Source organism: Saccoglossus kowalevskii, chromosome 2 (assembly GCF_978046115.1).
Source record: "Saccoglossus kowalevskii chromosome 2, keSacKowa6.1, whole genome shotgun sequence".
NCBI classification, from domain to species: Eukaryota; Metazoa; Hemichordata; class Enteropneusta; family Harrimaniidae; genus Saccoglossus; species Saccoglossus kowalevskii.
Window position 1 is genome coordinate 25,033,362 of NC_140642.1, and position 21,243 is coordinate 25,054,604.

General features: G+C 35.4%; 1 protein-coding gene across 1 annotated transcript; it reads right to left on the reverse strand.

The window, feature by feature from the left end:
- Window positions 1-425: 425 nt before the first annotated feature.
- Window positions 426-16,913, reverse strand: LOC100376613 (2-Hydroxyacid oxidase 1-like). The gene is made up of 8 exons (XM_006813541.2): window positions 16,753-16,913; window positions 15,074-15,225; window positions 14,190-14,445; window positions 5,164-5,336; window positions 4,309-4,400; window positions 3,805-3,963; window positions 2,949-3,018; window positions 426-2,775 (listed from the first exon to the last, which is right to left on the reverse strand). The coding sequence occupies exons 1-8, from the start codon at window positions 16,890-16,892 to the stop codon at window positions 2,705-2,707; spliced, it is 1,113 nt and encodes a 370-aa protein (XP_006813604.1). The 5' UTR covers window positions 16,893-16,913; the 3' UTR covers window positions 426-2,704.
- Window positions 16,914-21,243: the final 4,330 nt, after the last annotated feature.

Consider the following 21,243-nt stretch of genomic DNA (forward strand, 5'->3'; position numbering starts at 1 on the left):
AATTTGAATGAAAACTGACAAAGCATGTCCAAAATACAACATTTTCAAAAAACGAGATGGCTGCCAGACGGCCATTTTGAATCGAATCGCTAAACCACTGCATGTGCATATGTCCCACATAAAGTACTAGGCACATGCAAAGAATGAACAGAATCGTTCCAAGGGATTCTGAGATATGACTCCGGATGGACGCACAGACGCACAGACTGACGGAGACTGAATTATAAGTCCCCGTTTTCGGACTTTGTCCGAATGGGGACTAATAAATAAGGAATCGCATTTTTGGACCTACTGAATTGCTTTAGTAGTAGTATGTTTCAATATTCAATAGATGCTAGATCATAAAAATATGACCTATTTTGACCAAAGCTTCTCATTTATGTAAAAACGAGTTTTATATCAATAACACAGATACAGTACAGGTATAAACACATTGTTAAGAACAGTACTACTGTTATTTATTTGTTTCTTGCTGAAAGACTTGGAACACATTATAATATTAAAAGACACTCACTTAAATAAATTTGATATCTGATAAAGAGATCTTGAATAATTTGAATAATCTTTATTTTTATTAAAATCTAAATTCAATATCTCTCGTATAAGACAATTACATTTGACATCATATGCGTTTATTGTTATGCTTTCCAAAGCAAATACTTATTCATCAAATCTTATTTGTTTCAAATTTATTTATATTGCGGCTCTTTCAACAACAGCAAGTGACTTGGTTGAGAAGGGATTACAGACAACATAAACTCGTACACAACCATCAAACACGGACACTCTTGTTACGTTCACACGACAGCATTTTATCGGAGCCCTACGACTCGAGCCAGCAAAAATGACCATGTATACGCGTTCGGCTCGAGCCAAGCTTGGCTCCAATAAACCCTTGGGGTTGAACTCCGATAGGTTTAGCCCCGACATGGCCCCGCCTGTGTATACGCAGGGCATAAACTATCGGAGCCCAAATCACGCCCTCAATCATCTTCTTCAACTTCAAGTAATAACCTCTCATTTCAATTATGGTGGAGACAATATCGTTTGTAGCTTCACGCAATTTCCCGATTTGACAACGAGGTACGTGCCCTAATATCTATTTTGCAGAGTAAGAAAATACTGCGATAGATTGACAGGTCAACAGGAAACAGAAAAATGGCGTACGAAATTATGCGACAAAAACTTGAAAGAAGGACTGAACAGATCCAATGAAAATTGAAGATACTTTTCAAAGACACCAGAGATAAAAATCGTAGAAGCAGTCACGGTAAGGTGACATGTTCCTAGTAGGTTTAGATTGACAACTGTAACACATATCACAGCAGTTGAACAATGACAATAACTTCTAGCGAATAGGCTGTAACACATTTCAGTTACCGTGTTTCCTGTTTATTCGAGATACTACATGTTGTATTACCTAAATCATAACACCAGACTCGATTGTGAGTGTGTTTTGTTTTATCCCAGATCAACAAAATCGTGCCATGTAAAGAAATAACACAAGCTCGACACCAATATCGTTTTCAGCCATGTTTTTTTTCACACTAATTATCTGAGGGCACTGTTCCATTAGGCTCTAACCGAACTGAATCGAACTATGGCAGATCTCGGCTCTCGTTCGGCCCCCCGACCGTAGGAACGCATTGGAGATAATCTACTGTTAATTGGTGGGAGGTGCAGTAGTTCGGCTCTGGTAGAATGCTGCCGTGTGAACATAGCAATTCTTTTCTCTGTCTTTGCTGCAATTCAGATTCTGTTGCTGAGCGAGCTGTATATTATTCAAACAAAGTTGACACTGTAAAATATTATTTTTAGTTTACTGGTAGTAGGAAGTGATACTCTTCTGATTACAAGCTAACTTGAAAAACATTTCTCTGCACAAGACTTTATCAATGTCCAAGTCAGAATTATACAAAGAAATACAAAAAAATGTCAGTAAATAACGCTGTCAAGATTGACAGGAAAGTGTTCTTTGTCACATGATTCAGAACTTTTTGAAGTCACTTCACATAAGATCTCATCAAAAGCTGAAAATTCCATATTGATTTGATGATACTGAAATGGTTTTTTATCAAGAGTATACGCATGACACATTTCAGTAAATTCTAGTTCTACTTTTGCCTCACTACTCTTCCTATAATTACATGTATTATCCCTGGATCACATAAATCAATGTCATAATAATATTTATACAGACGTATAAAGGTGATATATTTCAAACATGATAATACTGTTGACTCCATAGTTAATAAGACATGTGACATAATTACCATTCAACACTATTCCTACGTTGACATCATATCCTTTCCATTTGAATAGCCTGTAATTTTTTTTCATGTAAATACATCTTATTCCATCTTATAAATATTGCTAATTTGATTTCTATCACAATCTCCAATCACTCATACCGTCATAGCTGCAATATTTCACACAGTGACAAGCTCTTCAAAGGATTGTTTGCCATTCTATTTATAATTTCAGTTTTTAATATTTTTCACGCACACTGTTGAATTCAGCGACTCTTCATTTCCACAGCTCAGAAATAAACAAAATAATTGTTATTGTTGGAATCATTTCTTTTTCAACAACATATTGATGTATCCAGCACACCAATGTTAATTTGACGACAAAATGATATGTACGTTGCTTTCATTCCACGATTCTGAGATGAACTTTTGAACTGCCACTATAAAAGAGAGTCTCACAGCTTACACCAGTCGTATGAATGTCGAGATACTAGTGAGGGTTTTATATCGCTGACAGTACAGCAACCTTTGACACCAAAAAACAGAAATGAATACAATGTTTATCATTATATAAATATCATAAGGTGGTGATAAGAATCCATTCATCACCATTTAAGTTTATATCGATTAATTAGTTTTACTTCTTTACACAACATCCATATTTTACTATGACAGGAGTGACAGTATGAACCAACCTACCTGATAAGGCCATCGCTAGACTGAATTCATCCTTTATAATCTGTAGTACTTGTTGTACACCCTCTTTTCCCTAAAATACATACTTATATTTATATTTTTGCGGCTAGCAATTTTTAAAATTTGAAGATTTAAGAAGTTTATGGGGACAAATTTTGACTGTAATTTAATGTCCAAATTACCCCCAACAAAATGTCCACTGCAACAAAATGTTGTGATTTCCCATGACTTGCTTGTGAAATTAATGTGGTTTAATAGTAAATCAGATACAAACTACAAAGTACAATGTACCGGTATATAATTTTCCAACATTGACTGTGAATCTGAAAACGAAACAACTAAAATCAAACCTGCAAGAGATCGCCCTTTACAGACTGGCTTAAGAAGTCAATTCTTTAATTTGTGAATGAAAAATAAAAATGGAATACATGTATATAAAAATATTCCTGTTTTATATAAATTTTGTGTCAGACATCAACCATGCAATCCTCTTCTATCATTTTGATCTTTATACAATAGGTCATATAATGACAAATTCGCAAAATAGTTTATAGTTTCCACTTTCCTTCAGAAGTTGGGACAAAAATGTACACAATTTTTTAGTAAAGACTGAAAATTTACTCAAATTTTGTCTGTTGGTTCCAAAATTAGGGGTCAGTTCCAGAAGTATTGGGTGAGAAAGTCTGGCGGGGAAAAAGTTAAACCATAATCCAAACTAGGGTCAATATACACATTATAGACAGATGGCATTATGTGTCTAACAAACTCTGTAAAAACGACAGTTGGCAATATATGAAAACACTAAAATGAATGCTGGTTAAACTCACTCAAACACACTCAAAGATACACATGTACTTACATTGTAAGCTAGTCCCCAAAGAGCAGGTCTACCTAGAAATACACATTTAGCACCTAAAGCTATTGCTTTTAGTACATCTGTACCAGTTCTGACACCGCCATCTAAATACACTTCTACCTGGCCATTTACTGCTTGCACAACCTCTGATAATACATCTATCTGACAAAAGAATTTATTTAAAGTCCAGTAAGGTAAACATACATCACTGTTCATATTTCTTAAGATATTGAACAGCTAAATTGTAATAATTTTTTTCAAGAAAGTGTTTACCACATGATACATATAAAACAATTATTAATGAAGCGTTGAGTACACCTTTTTGTATTTACAGTTTTATGATTTTATAATTAAAATTTCTTCATCCTTGCAACATAAAATGTCAGATAAATATCGAGAGGGTTGCTCAGCTAAGCACCCCCCCCCCCCAAAAAAAACACAATTGCTAGAGCTATTTCAATGCTGCAAGCCAAAACTGATAAGGAATATGTGTGTAGGATTACTTACTGTAGCAGGGACACCATCTAACTGCCTGGCACCATGATTAGATACCAGTATACCAGCAATACCATGATTCAATGCTTCCAATGCATCTTCAGCTAATCAATTATATAAAAAAATTTATATGAAATTAAATTTTCTCATTTTTGATATGTAATCACACGCACACAGAATTAGAAAATTGAAATTGACCCCTACAATCAAAGGCAACTAGCTTATTTAATCCTCTCTTCTTTCTTTTGTAAAAAATAAACATACACAAAGCACATGTAACAAAAGATTTTCATTTTGATTATTATTTTTTTAGTGAATTATGAATTATATTGATGCCAGTTAAAAAAAAATTCACCCAAATTTGGTGCATTTTTGGTTTTTCCATACATCCAATATTTCAGTAGTTTGTGATCAGCTGATCAGCCTACACCATGTGAATATACAATTGAGTTGTTATTTTAAGTCATTCCTCTACAAAATTGTTTGAGCTGATTGTAAATGCCTCACAAAGAAAGATTTTGACATAATAAACACCAGTAAAATGACATTTTCTCAGTTTTGTCTGCCATGCACTGAAGGATGTACAGCGACGTAAAGATTTGAAAACCAAACAAACCTACATGAAGCTTCAGCAGCATACACTGCATTGGTATATACACGTAGTCAATGTCAAAGTGCATTCATTTGCATATCATCAATTGTGTTCATGGAGCATCTAATGGGGAATTACATTTGCGAAGAAAACAGGCTTTAGATGTGCTACAAAACAGCAGTCAAAGAGAATACCTTTGACACAGTAAATAGAAGGAAGTGATGAGAGAATGGTGACTTGATGATGCCACAAGTGAAATCGTTTTAATTACCTACCTGTGAGAATTCCCTTGACTACTATGGGTAATTTGGTGATGCTCTTCAGCCACTCCACGTGTTCCCAGTTGAGAGATGGATCAATTAATGAGGCCACATAGGCTGCCAGTCCAGAGTCATTTGTACTTTTCACACCTGTAGCATGCTTATCCTCGTTGTCAAAGTTAGCTAACCTACGTCAAAAATAAATCAGGTTATACGAATCAGTGGTGATATATAAACTATAATAAATGAGGTTAACTGCCAGCTATTTACCCTGTTTGCATTATTTAAATTAAGTCTGAGTCTTTTTATTTGCAATTCAATGATAAATTTGCTGCAATCAGAATGTTGTTCAAGGTTAACCAGGCTTCTCAATCACTAGTAGACAAGATGAATGTTCAACTGTCTTTCTAACGAAGGCCAAGAGTAATGATCTCTGTTAATTACAGTACACTGTATTTATATGTTGTCATTTATTAAAGCCAGCAAAGCGTGGCTGAACCAAAGAATATACATGTCAAACTATGGGAAAATTTCCTCATTGAAAATAGTGGAATTCATTTAAGGTCAAAAAAAGAAAATTATAAAAAGTATCTTGTCAATTTGTTTTTCAAAATTGATGTACATGTTTTTGTTTTGTTTTTCTTTTAAAACTTATTCAAAATTGTGCTTTTATTTTGATTTTCAACACAAATTCAACTACAATTCAAAAAAGAACTGAAAAAGTGCACCAGATAAACAAAAACATGAAATAGTAAATCAGTCAAGGTATTCCAGAAAAATGGCATTTATTAATACAAAATGTTCATTAGTTAGCCATTTTGAATCTGATCTGAAAAAACTAAATGAACTATATCAAGATCCTATTATGGGCAATGTACATGCCAAGTTGTACAAAATCTATTCATTACAGAAATTACAGAAATGCTTGATTTTGATAAATTTTAGCACTTAAAATGGATGCCATTCAACCGTCTTGAATCGGAATGCGAAACAAATGCATATGCATGAGTATTCCAAAATATATGGTTGGGTGGTGTTTGAACATGATAGGTCCAGGCATGATGGACAGACAGACAGACGGAAACATGCACAGAGGGAGGTATGTGCGAGGCTCAAAATAGGTAGTCTGCGCCACCGGACTGCTACAACGCATTTCCTAAAATAAGCATTGTGTGCCCCCTAGTTGCGCCATCATTCTGCGCCCTTGAGAAAATTCATACTGCACCCCATTCTGTTTTAAAAATGAAGTTACAGTAATGATTTTCAAGCCTGTTTAGCAACGCAATTGGGATGGTTTTATGTGAAATACTGTTGTAACTATTGGAAACAAATCATTTTGTGCTCTTCATTCATGTCACAGGTTTGGGGTGTTATTATTGTTCATACACGAAAGTCACGTTCGAGCACTCGCACACAATAAGCACATCGTGGTACATTATATTATATTTATATACATAAAGCAAAAAAACACAATTAACATACATAACGGTTATATTTTTGAATTATGGATTCAATATGCATATTGTTCATTTAAATACAATTGTACTCCCACACTCTACAGCAGTCTGGCTTTAGAAATAATTGCCTAAATCACTTCACATTAATTATCAGTAGTAAGTTCTTTCCACATTGCAAACCAAATTAATCGGTACAAATTCAATAATTACCTGGCCGGCCACGCTACGGTAACCAACAACTGATCATGCGTTATTTTACAAATACATAAATACAAATTACAATAAAATTACACAGTAACGCTATACACTACCACACACGGCTCAACACTGGACGGTCAATGTGCGTGGTCCCACACAGTTAGCGACAACTAGTGCGACGTAAACAGCTGTCTCTCTCTCGCCAACGTTTCCTGTTGACCAAGAGAAATGTAGACCCGACAGCAAGTTCCAATCTGAACCCCGGCGTCTACAGCGTGTCCCAGTAAATCCTGCAGAAACTTGACACTACGAAGTTACGACCACTCAGCGCGCCGACCACCACACCTCAGCTAGGTTGTTTGTCAATTACAACACAATGCATTTCACACGACTTGCACAGGCTTCAGTTCATAACTTGATAACTGTCTGCATTGCATGGCTATGATGGCAAACCACTGCCTTCCGCACACAATATTTATTGTGCTCACTCGTCGCTGGTCCGCTGGCAAGTGAACAGCCAAAAGCCTGTCTTTCCTGCCTCGATGTACAAGCCCAGGTGGCTATTTGCTCAACCAATCAAATTACATTACTACTCCACCAGGCACAAGAACTACTGCCACCAGAATGTGACAATTCACGTACAAACTATATTTGTTTTCAAGGACGCAATCTAGGTCAATTATTACGAAGTTTAAACAATGTTTCAATATTTAATCTATTAATTATACAGTCCTTTTTATCAAAATTAGGCTGCCATTCTGCACCATCGAAAAGCAATGCAATGTTGTTTTATATGACGCAATCTAGATCTACCGTCTACATAGTTGAAACAATGTTTCACTTAATTGTACTCATTGCACCGGCCACTTCTTTTGTATTTCATCATGGGATTTTATGAACTGCATTCTTTGAACTGTCTAGTATTTTACAAAAACAGACGTGCTCACAATTACACAACTGTAATTCTAATATTAATATTATCTCACAATATTGTAGCCACGCGATGAGTGCAGCCCAACAAAATGAGCAAAATTCTCAAGATAGTAAATGTAATTGAACAACAATTGCTTTTTTTCTCTCGAAATTGACGTTTCTTTCTCGTTTTTATGATTCAACCACTCAAATCATATCCCAGATAATGACCTCAAAAACAAAATTTCTGTTTTTGTTCTAATAATTCAGACAGCCACTCCCAAAGATAATGTTTGTTTTCATGGTTTCATCACCTTGGAATCAGCAGTTGAAAGCCCATAATTGGGTGTATAAGCATGTACGGTGTGTTATCGGGCACTATTTTTCTCGCAATGAGTTGCTCTGCTCCTGTTTGTTTCACAGATTATTCATTTGCATATTAATATGAATATGTCCGACTCAATGTCACGCTACCCCTTTGGAAACGAGCAATTTTGGCGATTCATCTTCCGATTGTGCCTAATTATAGCTAGCCGATTCCTTTAATTTATTTGTTTCCAAGAGCTTCGTACTTTTCGATGTCCCTACAAATGTTATATAACAGGATTTCAGGCGATTGCATTGATAAACAGGCTTGCCGTCTATGAGTTTATGATTTTACATTTTTAACAAGCAGCCTCTCGGCTGAGATAGCTCCGCTGTTAGCAATGCACATTTCGATTAAAGAATAATAATAATAATAATAACTTTATTTAATTAAGCGCAACAATTCCAACATATGAAGATCAAAGGCGCTGATACAATAAACAATCAGTCAAATATTAAAAGCACATTTAAATAAGTGCGTTTTCAGTCTGGATTTAAAAATGTCTACTGAAGGACTAGAACGAACAGACAGAGGTAATTCATTAAAAAGTTTAGGACCTAAATTTTCAAAAGCACAGTCTTTGTATAACACCTTGGACTTTTTACTACACACCTGACGAGTTTTAATAAGAAACTTTGATTCAGATCTTAAACTACGACTAGGTACATAAAATTCGATTAATTCACATAGATAATTTGGGGCAAAACCATACAAAGATTTATACACTAGTAAAAGTAATTTGAAATTGATTCTTTGTACAACTGGTAACCAATGAAGTTTAATAAAAATGTCTGTAATGTGGTCATATTTTCGAGCACGAGTGACAAGGCGGGCTGCTGCATTTTGTACACGAATAAGAGGTTTTATCTTAGTTACAGGGAGACCAGACAATAATGAATTACAGCTGTCTAAGCGAGAAGATATGAATGCATGTACCAACTTTTCAGTATCAGATTGGGATAATGATTTACGAATACGATTAATATTTCTTAGATGGGAATATCCAGATCTACAAATAGTAGAAATGTGTGTTTCCATAGATAGCTGCGAATCAAACAAGACACCTAAGTTTCTAGCACTTGACGAAGCACTAACCAATTCTTCACCAATTGCGATACTAGACAAAGGACACGAGTCTTGTGAGAATCTCCGAGACGACATGCACACAAATTCAGTTTTCGACACATTCAAAAGTAGGAAATTACAAGACATCCAATCGCTAACGTCTTGAATACATGTCTGAAGTATCACCCGGGCGCGAATTTGATCATCTTCAGAAACCGATAAATAAATCTGTGTGTCATCGGCGTAAAAATGATATTTTACGCCGTGACGTCGCAATAACTCGCCCAATGGACGCATGTACATTGAGAACAATAATGGCCCTAAGACGGAGCCCTGTGGAACACCGGTTTCTAATATAGACGTCATATCAGAAAATACATTTCCAATTTTCACTTTTTGAATGCGGTTACTCAAATACGACTCAAACCATTTGATGATGAGACCATTTAAACCAAAATTTGATCTCAACCTATCGATGAGAATCCTGTGATTCACAGTATCAAAAGCGGCTGAAAGATCCAAAAGTACGAGAGCAACTGAATTCTTAGAATTATCAATACTGCATAGTACATCAAAAGAGCCGTTTCAGTGCTATGTGCGGTCCGATACGCTGATTGAAACTCTTCATACAACGAATAATTCTCTAAATGTTGTTTCACTCTGGATGCAACGACACGTTCAAGGACTTTAGATATAAAAGACAAATTAGAAATCGGTCGATAATTTTTCAGCATGTTTGAATCCAACGATGCTTTCTTGAGCAGAGGTTTAATCAGCGCACATTTCATTTTCTCAGGAACACTTCCAGTGCGAAGTGATTCATTTATGATATCTGTTATAGGTGAAAGCAGGATAGAAAGGATCTTTTCATCTTTTAATATATTAGTGGGTAAACAGTCCAAATCGCACGAAACCGACGACGATTTTTTTATAATTTTAATTATTTCATCCTCCGTGGCTGGTTCAAAACATTTCAATTCATCACCAGAGAACTTGTGCAGTTCGTTAAAACGGTTTCCATTCAATAAATTTAGATTTAGTCCTTGATTGATTTTCTTAATCTTATCCACGAAAAACATGCTAAAACGATTCGCTAAATTTATTTTGTTATCGTGAATCGGCAACGCATTCAAATTATTTGTCGAGCCTAGAAGACCATTTACGATGGAAAACAGTTTTCTTTGGTCACCATTACAATCCGCGATCTTATCAGCGAAATAACTCCTACGTGATACATCAATAAGATCATTAACTTTATTTCGTTTAGATTTGTAGATTTGGCGATGGACAGTTAAACCAGTTCGCCGCCACGTCCGTTCAGCTTTACGGCGTTCAGTGCGGGCGTGGTAAATATCAACATTTATCCACGGCTCGGCCACACGAACGTGAACAGTCTTCTCAGTCATGGGGGCATGTTTGTCAAGCGTTTCCGATACAGCAGTGTTGAAAATACGTAACTTAGCTGTAGAATCTACCTGGTCAACTGTTCTAGTACACCCAGATTCGAGTAGATCAGATGCGAAATTATCCCTATCAAAGTTCTTGAAGCAGCGATAAGTAATTTTGGTACGATTTGATGTATTATCATGATGATTTGACAAACTAAAGAAAATGGGATAGTGATCAGAGATTGCTGCGGCCTGGTTCACTTCCAATGATAACACAATATTCTCACGGGTAATAATTAAATCCAAAATGTTACCAGAACGATGGGTAGGTTTGTCTACTAGCTGCACTAAATCATGCATTTTTAAAAGTTCCAGAAATCTGCAGGTGTCACGATTGTCTGGCTTATTAAAATGAATGTTAAAATCTCCAAGGTAGACGATTGGTGTAGTATCCAAAACGTAAATGTCTAGAAGATCTGAGAAATCCGATAAAAATCCATTAAATGTCAGTTTATTAGAAAAACTGGGAGGCGGGCGGTACATGAGAATGTACCTAATACGTCCATGTTTTGAATCAACAGTGATCTCTAACCACTCAAACGATGAAAATGTTTGCGAGCACGATGTATTTACTTTTGCGGTAGTTTTATGAACGATGGCGATACCACCTCCAGCACCTGTAAGACGAGGAAACTGTCTACACTTAAAGCCACTTGGAGTCAACTCAACAACGACAGGTCCGTCACTGACATCACCTTTCAGCCATGTTTCCGTGAGAAATAAATAATCCAAATCATGATATAAGATCATCTCATTTAATGCACACGATTTATTCCTAACTGAACGAGAATTTAATAATCCACATTTTAACTCTGACATAAACTTTGATCGGGATGTGTGCTGTAGGTCAATAGAGGTCAAATTGGTAGAGTCCACTCCGAAATTTCCAGATTTGCGACGATAACGATAATGTTCAGCAGAAAAAACGTTGTAAATAACAGGAATAATATTAGCATCATATGGCTCATGTACAGTGGTATTAAACCCAGATAGTTGAACTAATGCAGATAATCTAGGAACAACAATAACTTGGTTGTCCGAAATCGGACGTATAGTCAAGTGAACAGTAATTGGGTGCCTAATATGCGATCCCGCTCGTCGACAACGTTGTCTCCAGATGGAATTATCTTTAGTGGTTTGTATAACATGGTGTGTTAGATTTGCGAAATGTTGCTTGCGTAGTTTTAGTAACTGTAGTGTGTTATAAACGATTCGTGACGACATGTCCAGAGTTGCAATTTATCAAGCAGTGTCAGAAACAATTATCTGCAACAGGTGGTACGCGGAAAAACTTGCTTCTATTCATATGGTAATGAGTAATGGACAATGTGGCGATTTCAGCATGGGCGTCATGTGAAAAACGTTTTGGACAGAATTCACGGCAACACAAATATATAGACGAACATCAACAAACCAAGAAGTTGCACTAATACTTAACATAAACGAGGAATCCAATGAAGATAATCACACAAAACCATAAAATCCGTAAAACGTAGTAAAACTGGACTGTACTTATCCAAGTTGGCAGCAGCAAAACAGCGCCCTCACACATGAACAGAAGATATCATTAGAAAATGAACAATATGCATAGTATCAATGCAATGGGACTTGCTGTTTTCAACAAGAATTCAAAAATATCATTTTTGACCATAAATGATTGTGGTTTTTAACAAGAAGAAAATATCACTTTTTACCAAAAATAACAAAAATATTCATCAAAATTAGAGAATTGAAGATATCATCATGAAATGAACAAATTTGGGAGTGGTCCATATGTAGTATCTATATATGTAATATCAAAGCAATTGGACTTGTGGTTTTTAACAAGAAGTTGAAAATATCACTTTTTATCAAAAATGACCAAAATATTCACCAAAATTAGAAAATTAAAGATATCATTATGAAATGAACAAATTTGAGAATGGTCCACATGTAGTACCTATATATGTAATATCAAGGCAATTGGACATGCGGTTTTTAACAAGAAGTCGAAAGTATCACTTTTTACCAAAAATGACAAAAATATTCACCAAATTTAGAAAATTAAAGATATCATTACAAAATGAACAAATCTGAGAGAGGTCCACATGTAGTACCTATATATGTAATATCAAAGCAATTGGACTTGTCGTTTTTAACAAGAAGTCGAAAATATCACTTTTTACCAAAAATGACAAAAATATTCACCAAAATTAGAAAATTAAAGATATCATTATGAAATGAACAAATTCGAGAGTGGTCCACATGTAGTACCTATATATGTAATATCAAAGCAATTGGACTTGCGGTTTCTAACAAGAAGTTGAAAATATCACTTTTTACCAAAAATGACAAAAATATTCACCAAAATTAGAGAATTGAAGATATCATTACAAAATGAACAAATCTGAGAGAGATCCACATGTAGTACCTATATATGTAATATCAAAGCAAGTGGACTTGTCGTTTTTAACAAGAAGTCGAAAATATCACTTTTTACCAAAAATAACAAAAATATTCACCAAAATTAGAAAATTAAAAATATCATTATGAAATGAACAAATTTGAGAGTGGTCCACATGTAGTACCTATATATGTAATATCAAAGCTATTGGACTTGCGGTTTCTAACAAGAAGTTGAAAATATCACTTTTTACCAAAAATGACAAAAATATTCACCAAAATTAGAGAATTGAAGATATAATCATGAAATAAACAAATATGAGAGAGGTCTACCCAAGGTACATATACACCAAGTATCAAAGCATTCAGACTTGTAGTTTTCAAGAAGAAGTCGAAAATGTAAAACATTGACACGAACGACGGACAATCACTCATATGATAAGCTCCGCTCGACAAAGTCGACAGCGGAGCTAAAAAGCTTGAACCGAGAATGGGGCACAGTATGAATTTTCTCGATGGTGCAGAATGAGGGGCGCAGAATTATGGCGCAACTAGGGGGCGCACAATGCTTATTTTGGGAAATGCACCGGCACATTCCGGTGGCGCAGGGTACTAATTTTGATCTCTCTCAATGCATGAATATTTTTGATGCTGATGAATAAAATTGAAATGCAAATTTTTGACACTGGTAAACTTTTACAGTACCATCTTTCATTGGGTAGTTTTCTCTACATTGTAAATATTTAACAACCCAACAATAAAACCTTGAGTTTTAAAGATTATGAACAAAGATGGTGACTTTAAGTGATGTGCAGATTGCAGATTAAAAATATTCCAAGAAGTCAAAGTCACGTTCAAGTTCAAAACTTGCATTGGAGTCTTGCCACTGGGACAGCATATTAGACTGTGAGAACCCATATGTGATGTGACAGTACAAATCCAAAAACAAAGGAATTAAGGAAAGTTACCTTTCCAAATGTACAAACCTAGAAAAGGTCAAATTATAGTTTTATACAGAAAAATGACAACCAGTCAGACTTTTTTTAACTTAAATCAGAGCAAAAAATACATCGGTTAAGTGCAATGTATTGAGTTGTAAACCAGGTACACCAAATGGAACAATATTTAACAGGGTGCTCTGAGATAACTGTAACACTTTGTTTTAATTTGTATCAGTTTTAACCAATAATAGAAAAATAATTCTTTACTTACGATAGGTGGGGAGGCAATTGAAACTTGTTTCTAACATCAGCATATCGTCTCCCTAATATAGGTGTGTCAACTGTCAGTGCTATGGCTTTGTAGCCAGCTTTTTCGGCTCTTCTTACAAGCTGTGCAGTTGCTTCACGGTCTTTGTATATATATAATTGAAACCATTTTAGCCCATTAGGATCTGCTTCAGCAACTTCTTCAAAGCTACAAGTGGCCCAGGAGCTTAGACACATTAGAGTCTTCATTTTTGCAGCCGCTGTAAAAGTGACAAGGGAACGTATTGGTATTACTGTAAAATGCTTTATTTAGCTGGAATTAATTTTTGCTGAAAAGACTTTTTGAGAGTTTTCTATGGAATTTATTTTCACTGATTTCTGATGAGTTGAATGTAAAATATAGTATATTCGCTGGATTTTATTTTCACTGAATTATTCCTTAAGCGAAAATAGCGAAGAATAATTCAAAGCGAAATTGAAGTATTTTACTTCACTGATTTTGTGATACCATAATTTGAGGACATTAATAGGGTAAAACTTTACAATTGACATGTGAAATGTTAACAGCTACATATTTGTTCATTTTTCAGAGCTCACAAATTGTCTAGCAATTTACAGAATACATGTAGAGACTAGAAAAATACTGGTACTTGTCTAGTACTTTTTTAGGATAATTGTATAGTACATGTATATTTAGAAATTGAGTTGTTTAGATGTGTTTACATATGTACTAACGCACATCTTAACACTGCTCTGCTTCTGAGGCATGTTAATTTATTTGAGTTTAGTAGAAATTGAAAAAATTACTGGTGGCCCTTTATTCATGACAGTGTATTAGCTATATTATTTGTTTATGGTCAGACAACATGGCGATCTTTGCTTACATACCTTTCGCTGTTGCTATCTCTCCATCGGGATGAGCCATTTTCTGCATAGCAGTCGGAGCAATACAAATAGGAAAGTCAATTTTTTCACCAAGTATGGTGGTAGAAAGGTTTCTGTGTGACACATCACGCAAGACTCTGGGCCTTATTTTATACCTGTGAATTCAATGTTACATAATAAGTGTTAAAACTTACAGCCACCACAGAAGAGAACATCATGAAAACCAACAAATGGTGCTTTTCTCCATTTTGTGAAGTGCTGTGTAGTGAACACACGCTCATACAATCAACATCATAAACCAATTTTTTTTATTTTTTTAAATACTTATAAATTACAGTGTCAGTTGAATCCAATGAATAAATATTATTTTAAAAGCGTTAATATATTTGAGTCGATCACAATCATCAATAGTTGCTCTAACCGTCATCATGTGAGGTACGCGAGTCACAATTCCATCAACTATAAAAAATCTATCATTTCAATTAAAATTTTAAAAAAATCAAAAAAGTGGGTTTGTACAGGGAAAGACTTTCCAATGTTCCACCACCCCTTACCCTTCAGCCCCCTTAGTTGCATATTCCCCTCTAGGTAACTATACATGTACATATCCTCAAGAGGGGCATACAAGTTATTTGGAAGGGGGCAAAACAGGTAGGGGATGGGTTAGAGTTAAGATTAGAGATGGGGAACATTGGAAAACCTCTCCAATAAAATATGAATGACTTTTTTTTATATAAATATTTAAAAAAAGTTTTATAATTCAAATGATCTTTGAAAATCATAAGACCAATCACCAAGCGATTAGGATGCATGGCCATAAGTTGGCTAATGATGAAAGAAAACATGCAAGACATGTGGGTAATGGGTATATATAATTGTTTCCAAAGCCAATGAAAGCTAAAACTTTCTGGGATACAAGTTTTATAAATACTTAAATATTCATATCTGCAATATAGTACACCAGGTTTCATGAAGGTGTAAATTTGTTTTACAAACATATTTTTAAACGACTATAAATTTCAAATGATAATGTCCTACTTGTGCATTTTTTTTCAATTATTCCAGCAAATGAATCACTGTAATTTTAAGCGTTTCAAACAAATTTGATGAGATCTATCTCCTGTATCATGGCAGTAACTTGGCCAATGATTAAAGAGACCTTGCAAAGACTCATGGGTAATAGCATTATAAAATAGTTTTATCGAGCTGAACTAGGAAGATCTTTCGGGATAAATGTTCTATGAATATTTATAAATGTCCATAAAACAAATTCACGCCTTTATGGAACCTGGTGTACAAAATGATGATTTTTTTTGCCGTGTGAAAGCCCCCCCCCCTTTTTTTTTAATTTGTACCGATTGTAAAGATTATTAAAAGCAAATAATATTGAAACGCTTAATCAAAACATTCACGTGGCTTGCGGCAACCTGACTGGAAAGGACCACGGCCCAGGGAATGGAACAATTGAATGCGGAAATAGTGTACGTTGTCAAATACATCTTGGTTACAAATACGTATATCCGTAGTTATAATTTTAAGTGGTCCGAGCATGGTGTTTTACAGCCAGGCGAGTTTTTGGTCAGGGCAGGGGGTCAGATATGGTATCACGGTCACTCGCAAACCGTGACCCAAGATAAATGATGAACTTGAATCGAGTAAATATCATTACTACCACACCAAACCTTTTAAACGCTTCTCTATTATCTTTCAGTGTTTCTTCTAGATTTGCACCACTTCTGTAATAATCGAAGACATTCCTTGCGAGGTGCTTTTGTGCAAAACGTTCAAAATCATCAACACATACCATCGTCTGCCCCGCCATCTTTCTGCTACTAACTAGCGCCACCACGTAAAAATGAATACTTTACTTTTGTTTTTAACTACTTTCATTAGAAAGAAAGTGTGTCGCTGCAATGTCCCGTGTATTTCTCTATTATGATTTGGATGTTTTTTTTGTTTGTTTTTTCATCAAAGCAGTACATTTCGGATACGGTTTTCGGTTTTCTCTCATACTACGCCGTAACACCGAAGTTCACTGAAACAAAACTTACAACAAGCATGCCTGAATTCGCTGACACGTGACAAGGGAATGGAATTGTGGGAATACTGTGAGAATTGGCCCTTTTCAGCGATGTTTAATCTTACTACAGCTGGTAATCACACATACCTTGAATGTACAAAGCAAGTATCATTGTTTTACCCACTGGCATGTAGAGACTTAAGGTATATGTAAACATTTACCGTACAGTATATGTTGAGAACACATTTATTGCCAGCGCCGGCTCCGAAATATGAACATCCGTTCAATGAGAATTCAACAGACGGAGAGTACTGAATTCTTAGCGACGTACGTAATTTTTCACCAGTATATCTGCATTTGTATGGATTGGCGGTACGTGACACTACACCACTTTAGCTACGGCAATGTAGTCTAAGGTATAGCGAAATCTCATTTATAATAACTAGTATTAGACCACAGTCCCTGTGTTGAGGGACTGTGATTAGACTCAGTCACATTTTCCTCTTGCCGTGTGTCATTAAAAAGTCGAAACAACATAAATATGTTGAGGGCGCTATGTTTTGACTATCGGTGAATATGACCTTACACATACCTCAAATGTTGGTGATTGTATAATCATTGTTGTAATTTGAAAATATATGTTACCTCATGGTATATTTTATTATTTGTGCCCTTGTAAAATGTTCCTTCAGTTGGGAAAAAGTATGGAAGCTTTACATTACTTATCGGTGATGAATTAATTTCACCTTTTAACCTCTAAAAAATATAAAGTTTATTACATGTCGGAGCACATTCTACTTAACAGTCACGTTCATAATTACATATTTAGTTATTACAATGTACATAATAGTACACGGTTATTTGAAGACTGGTAATTCGATTTCAAACCTGTAATGTGAGGATCTCGTAGATCCTACGAAAGGGTGGTAAAAGAATACGTTTCTCGTGTGCTGAATAGATTTTATACAACGTGTTTATGAAAACAGTGCCAAGTCCAAATTTGTCCGTGTATAGCATTGCTATAAGCATCAGGCTGTTCTGTCCATCGCCGCCGATATATTCCAACTGGGTTACACATGTACTCATAGTTGTAACACCCAGGATGAGAGTACTAGTACATCGATGAATGAATGAATGACACAAATTTTGTAACCACAATACAAGCAATGTCTTGCCTTTGCGTCAAACACATTGCGATTAATCGTGGTCACGTGATATGAGAGCCGTAATTATTAGGTGATCGAGTTTTATCACTGATAGTCGTAAAATTGGGAGTTTTTCAGACTAGTTGTGAATTTTAGCATATTCTGGGTTGTCTGTATCTATGATGCACCAAGTTCAAGGCAGCCGTTTTAGAAGCATCGCCGCGAACACAACTTGAAGAATTTTCATTTCTACAGCAAACTTAACTGGATAGGGAAAAGCATGACTAATCTTATACTACCAGTTCTCACACGTATACGATATCTTCGAATTGTTTGATTCGTTTCCTGAATAACTGTGTGGTAGTGTTAAATGATACCTTATTACTAGTATAATGTATTTATGTGCGTGTTCAAGCATATTCGGCACATTTAAAATCAGACTGAAACAATTTTAATTACAATCTTTTTCACCGTCGTCATCATGATGTATCGTCACTATTTTTTCACAGTAAAGAACCGATCGTTCGATTCGGCGGGGAGTGTAATACCGCGAATCATCGAATTTCACGCCCGCGCCGTGTTCAATATGGGTTCTTTAGGAAGTATTCAACGCACGGAAATTTCATTATTTATAGGAAATTATGTGCAGGTTTTGGACGAACAGTGACGTAGAAATCACAGGAAGAATCGGTGTGCATAACGATAACATATTTTCCCCCCTGGTGAGTTGACTCACCTATTTTGTAAATAAAATATTTACATATTTACGAACAACAAAATAATAAATTTTCTGTCATCCCGTAATGTTTTTGGCCGATTTAAATGACTTGAGATATGAAGTTTAACTTATTACGTTGAGCAGCGGAGGTTTCAGTTATATCAAGAGTAAATAACATGTGAACAGAAAGTGTCCTCATAAAATAAATGCCCTTCAACTAGCTTTCCAAAGTCAAATATCCAAAGTTGAAGTCACCTGTCCTCCCACGTCCGATCAAATTATCCTTAGTTTCAAATTCAATACATATGAGGTATTGTTACACTGTAATTAATGTTAATCAGAATAGTGCACATGTCCACGTGTGCTATTTTATTAACACGTCACGGCATTCAGAGATAACTACAATCTGAATAGTGCAACTTATGTCACGTGATCCCGCCTGCGTTCACCATGTAGACGCCATGATTGCTGTCAACCGGGATTACGAACCACCTCAATGTGACATACACTGACTACAGTCAGGGAGACTAAATTGTTCCTGTCTCAAATGAATTAAATAAATGTTTTCGTGAAATACCCTACTCGCCGTGAAATCCCCACTTTCGCGGTGAGTGGTGATTTAGCGGTGAGTGGAGAAAATGATTTTTTTTTTGAAAATTACACCAATGTTTTTAAAAAAAATCGTCCCGACTGCATTGGACAGATGATGACGATACTTCATTTACTAGCGACGAACGTTGGTATTACGTGATGAAAAGAGGAGAGAAAACACACAAGCAACCCAATAATAACGTTGAAAAAGACATTCATGGACAGGACTGTGTGCAATTATGGTGAGTTATCACACACGTGACACGTGACGTGAAGTAGCCATGCCCTGAGATTCGTACCCAGACCGAGTCAACATAGTAAATGTAACACATGAATAACAGCAGGGAATGGGCACACATAATACATATGCGTGCATTCTTGCAAAAACTGTATCAGTGCAGTGTGGTCGGTGTCAGCTCCGACACAATCCCAGTCTTAGAATACCTCACATACAAACTTGAGATAAATAACTCTCAGAACGAAAAATAATGTAGTTGTAGATCACTAAAATTTACTGATTCAAATATCAAATCGTTTCCAGGGAGATGCCTCAGGAAAAGCCAATGTTTTGGTTTGATGACGATTACTGCTGGAAAGAAAAGGCTTACATTTGTCAATATACCGGTTGGTGTTTTTAGTCACTTAATTTTCAGAACTCATATCAGTCTTTTTATTTAGAAGCAATCCGTTGCTGTATGTACACATAGTTCTTACCTGAACAATGTTGCACATAAACTATATGATTACACAGTATTAGTATATCAACTATAATAACTATGTACACTATACAGCAAACAGTATTAAATGCACTTTGATATTGATTCATATATATATATATATATCTATATATCTTGCACTCTGAGTGTTTTATTGTTTGCAGTCTTAAAAACATCAGTTTTTTTACAAATAGAAATGAGAGAGAAAAAAACTGCATACCTCACATCATTACCGTGTATGTAACATTACAGAGGATATATGTATGTGTTCACGAATTGAGAACAGTTTATAGTTTTGATCACCCAACTGATATTTTTGTGGTATTGAATTAACTATAGAAAAAGAGCTGTAGTTTGACGAATAGCACAAACATGAAAAGACGCATGTTTGAAAAATATGACGTTCTTAAAAGATCTAACCAATTCTATACTATGTTTTACTTAAATAGAAAATATTGCACTAAAAGGAACAGCAAGCCAAAGCAGCACTACTAATGATCGACATGCTGGGTACGCTATTGATGGAAATGATGATACCAGATATAGTAATATTTGCACCCACACTGCAGAGGAAATGGGCGCTTGGTGGAAACTAGATTTGGGAGAAACATACTCTATATCTCAAGTGGTAATAACAAATCGGCAAGATTGTTGTTGTAAGTATATACCATTTAAACAATAATACACGGAACGCATTAATATTATCTCAGATTTTATTCATTGTAAGTTGTTTGAAATAAACAATTTGAATAAAAAAATATAATATATCATATGCCAACTTTCTTGAATTAGGACAATGTGTTCATAAATGCAATTGCTTTTTGTTATAAAAATGGTGATCATGATATGAAGTTTGAATAACGCAGACTTTGAGTTGTTCATTTCATTATAGTTTATTGAATTTATGCCATGCATCACCCGGCCCCAATGGGATTCAATATCCCTCAATACACCCAATATTTCTAATAAAATGCATATTCAAT

What these genes read in the sequence shown, in the direction of transcription:
- LOC100376613 (XM_006813541.2), bottom strand. Translation starts at nt 16,892, where the DNA reads ATGGCGGGGCAGACGATGGTATGTGTTGATGATTTTGAACGTTTTGCA. An exon ending in CAATTGCCTCCCCACCTATC is followed by an intron (nt 5,337 to 14,189) that starts GTAAGTAAAGAA and finishes TTTTTGACGTAG; the next exon opens with GTTAGCTAACTTTGACAACG. An exon ending in AGTCAAGGGAATTCTCACAG is followed by an intron (nt 4,401 to 5,163) that starts GTAGGTAATTAA and finishes ATAATTGATTAG; the next exon opens with CTGAAGATGCATTGGAAGCA.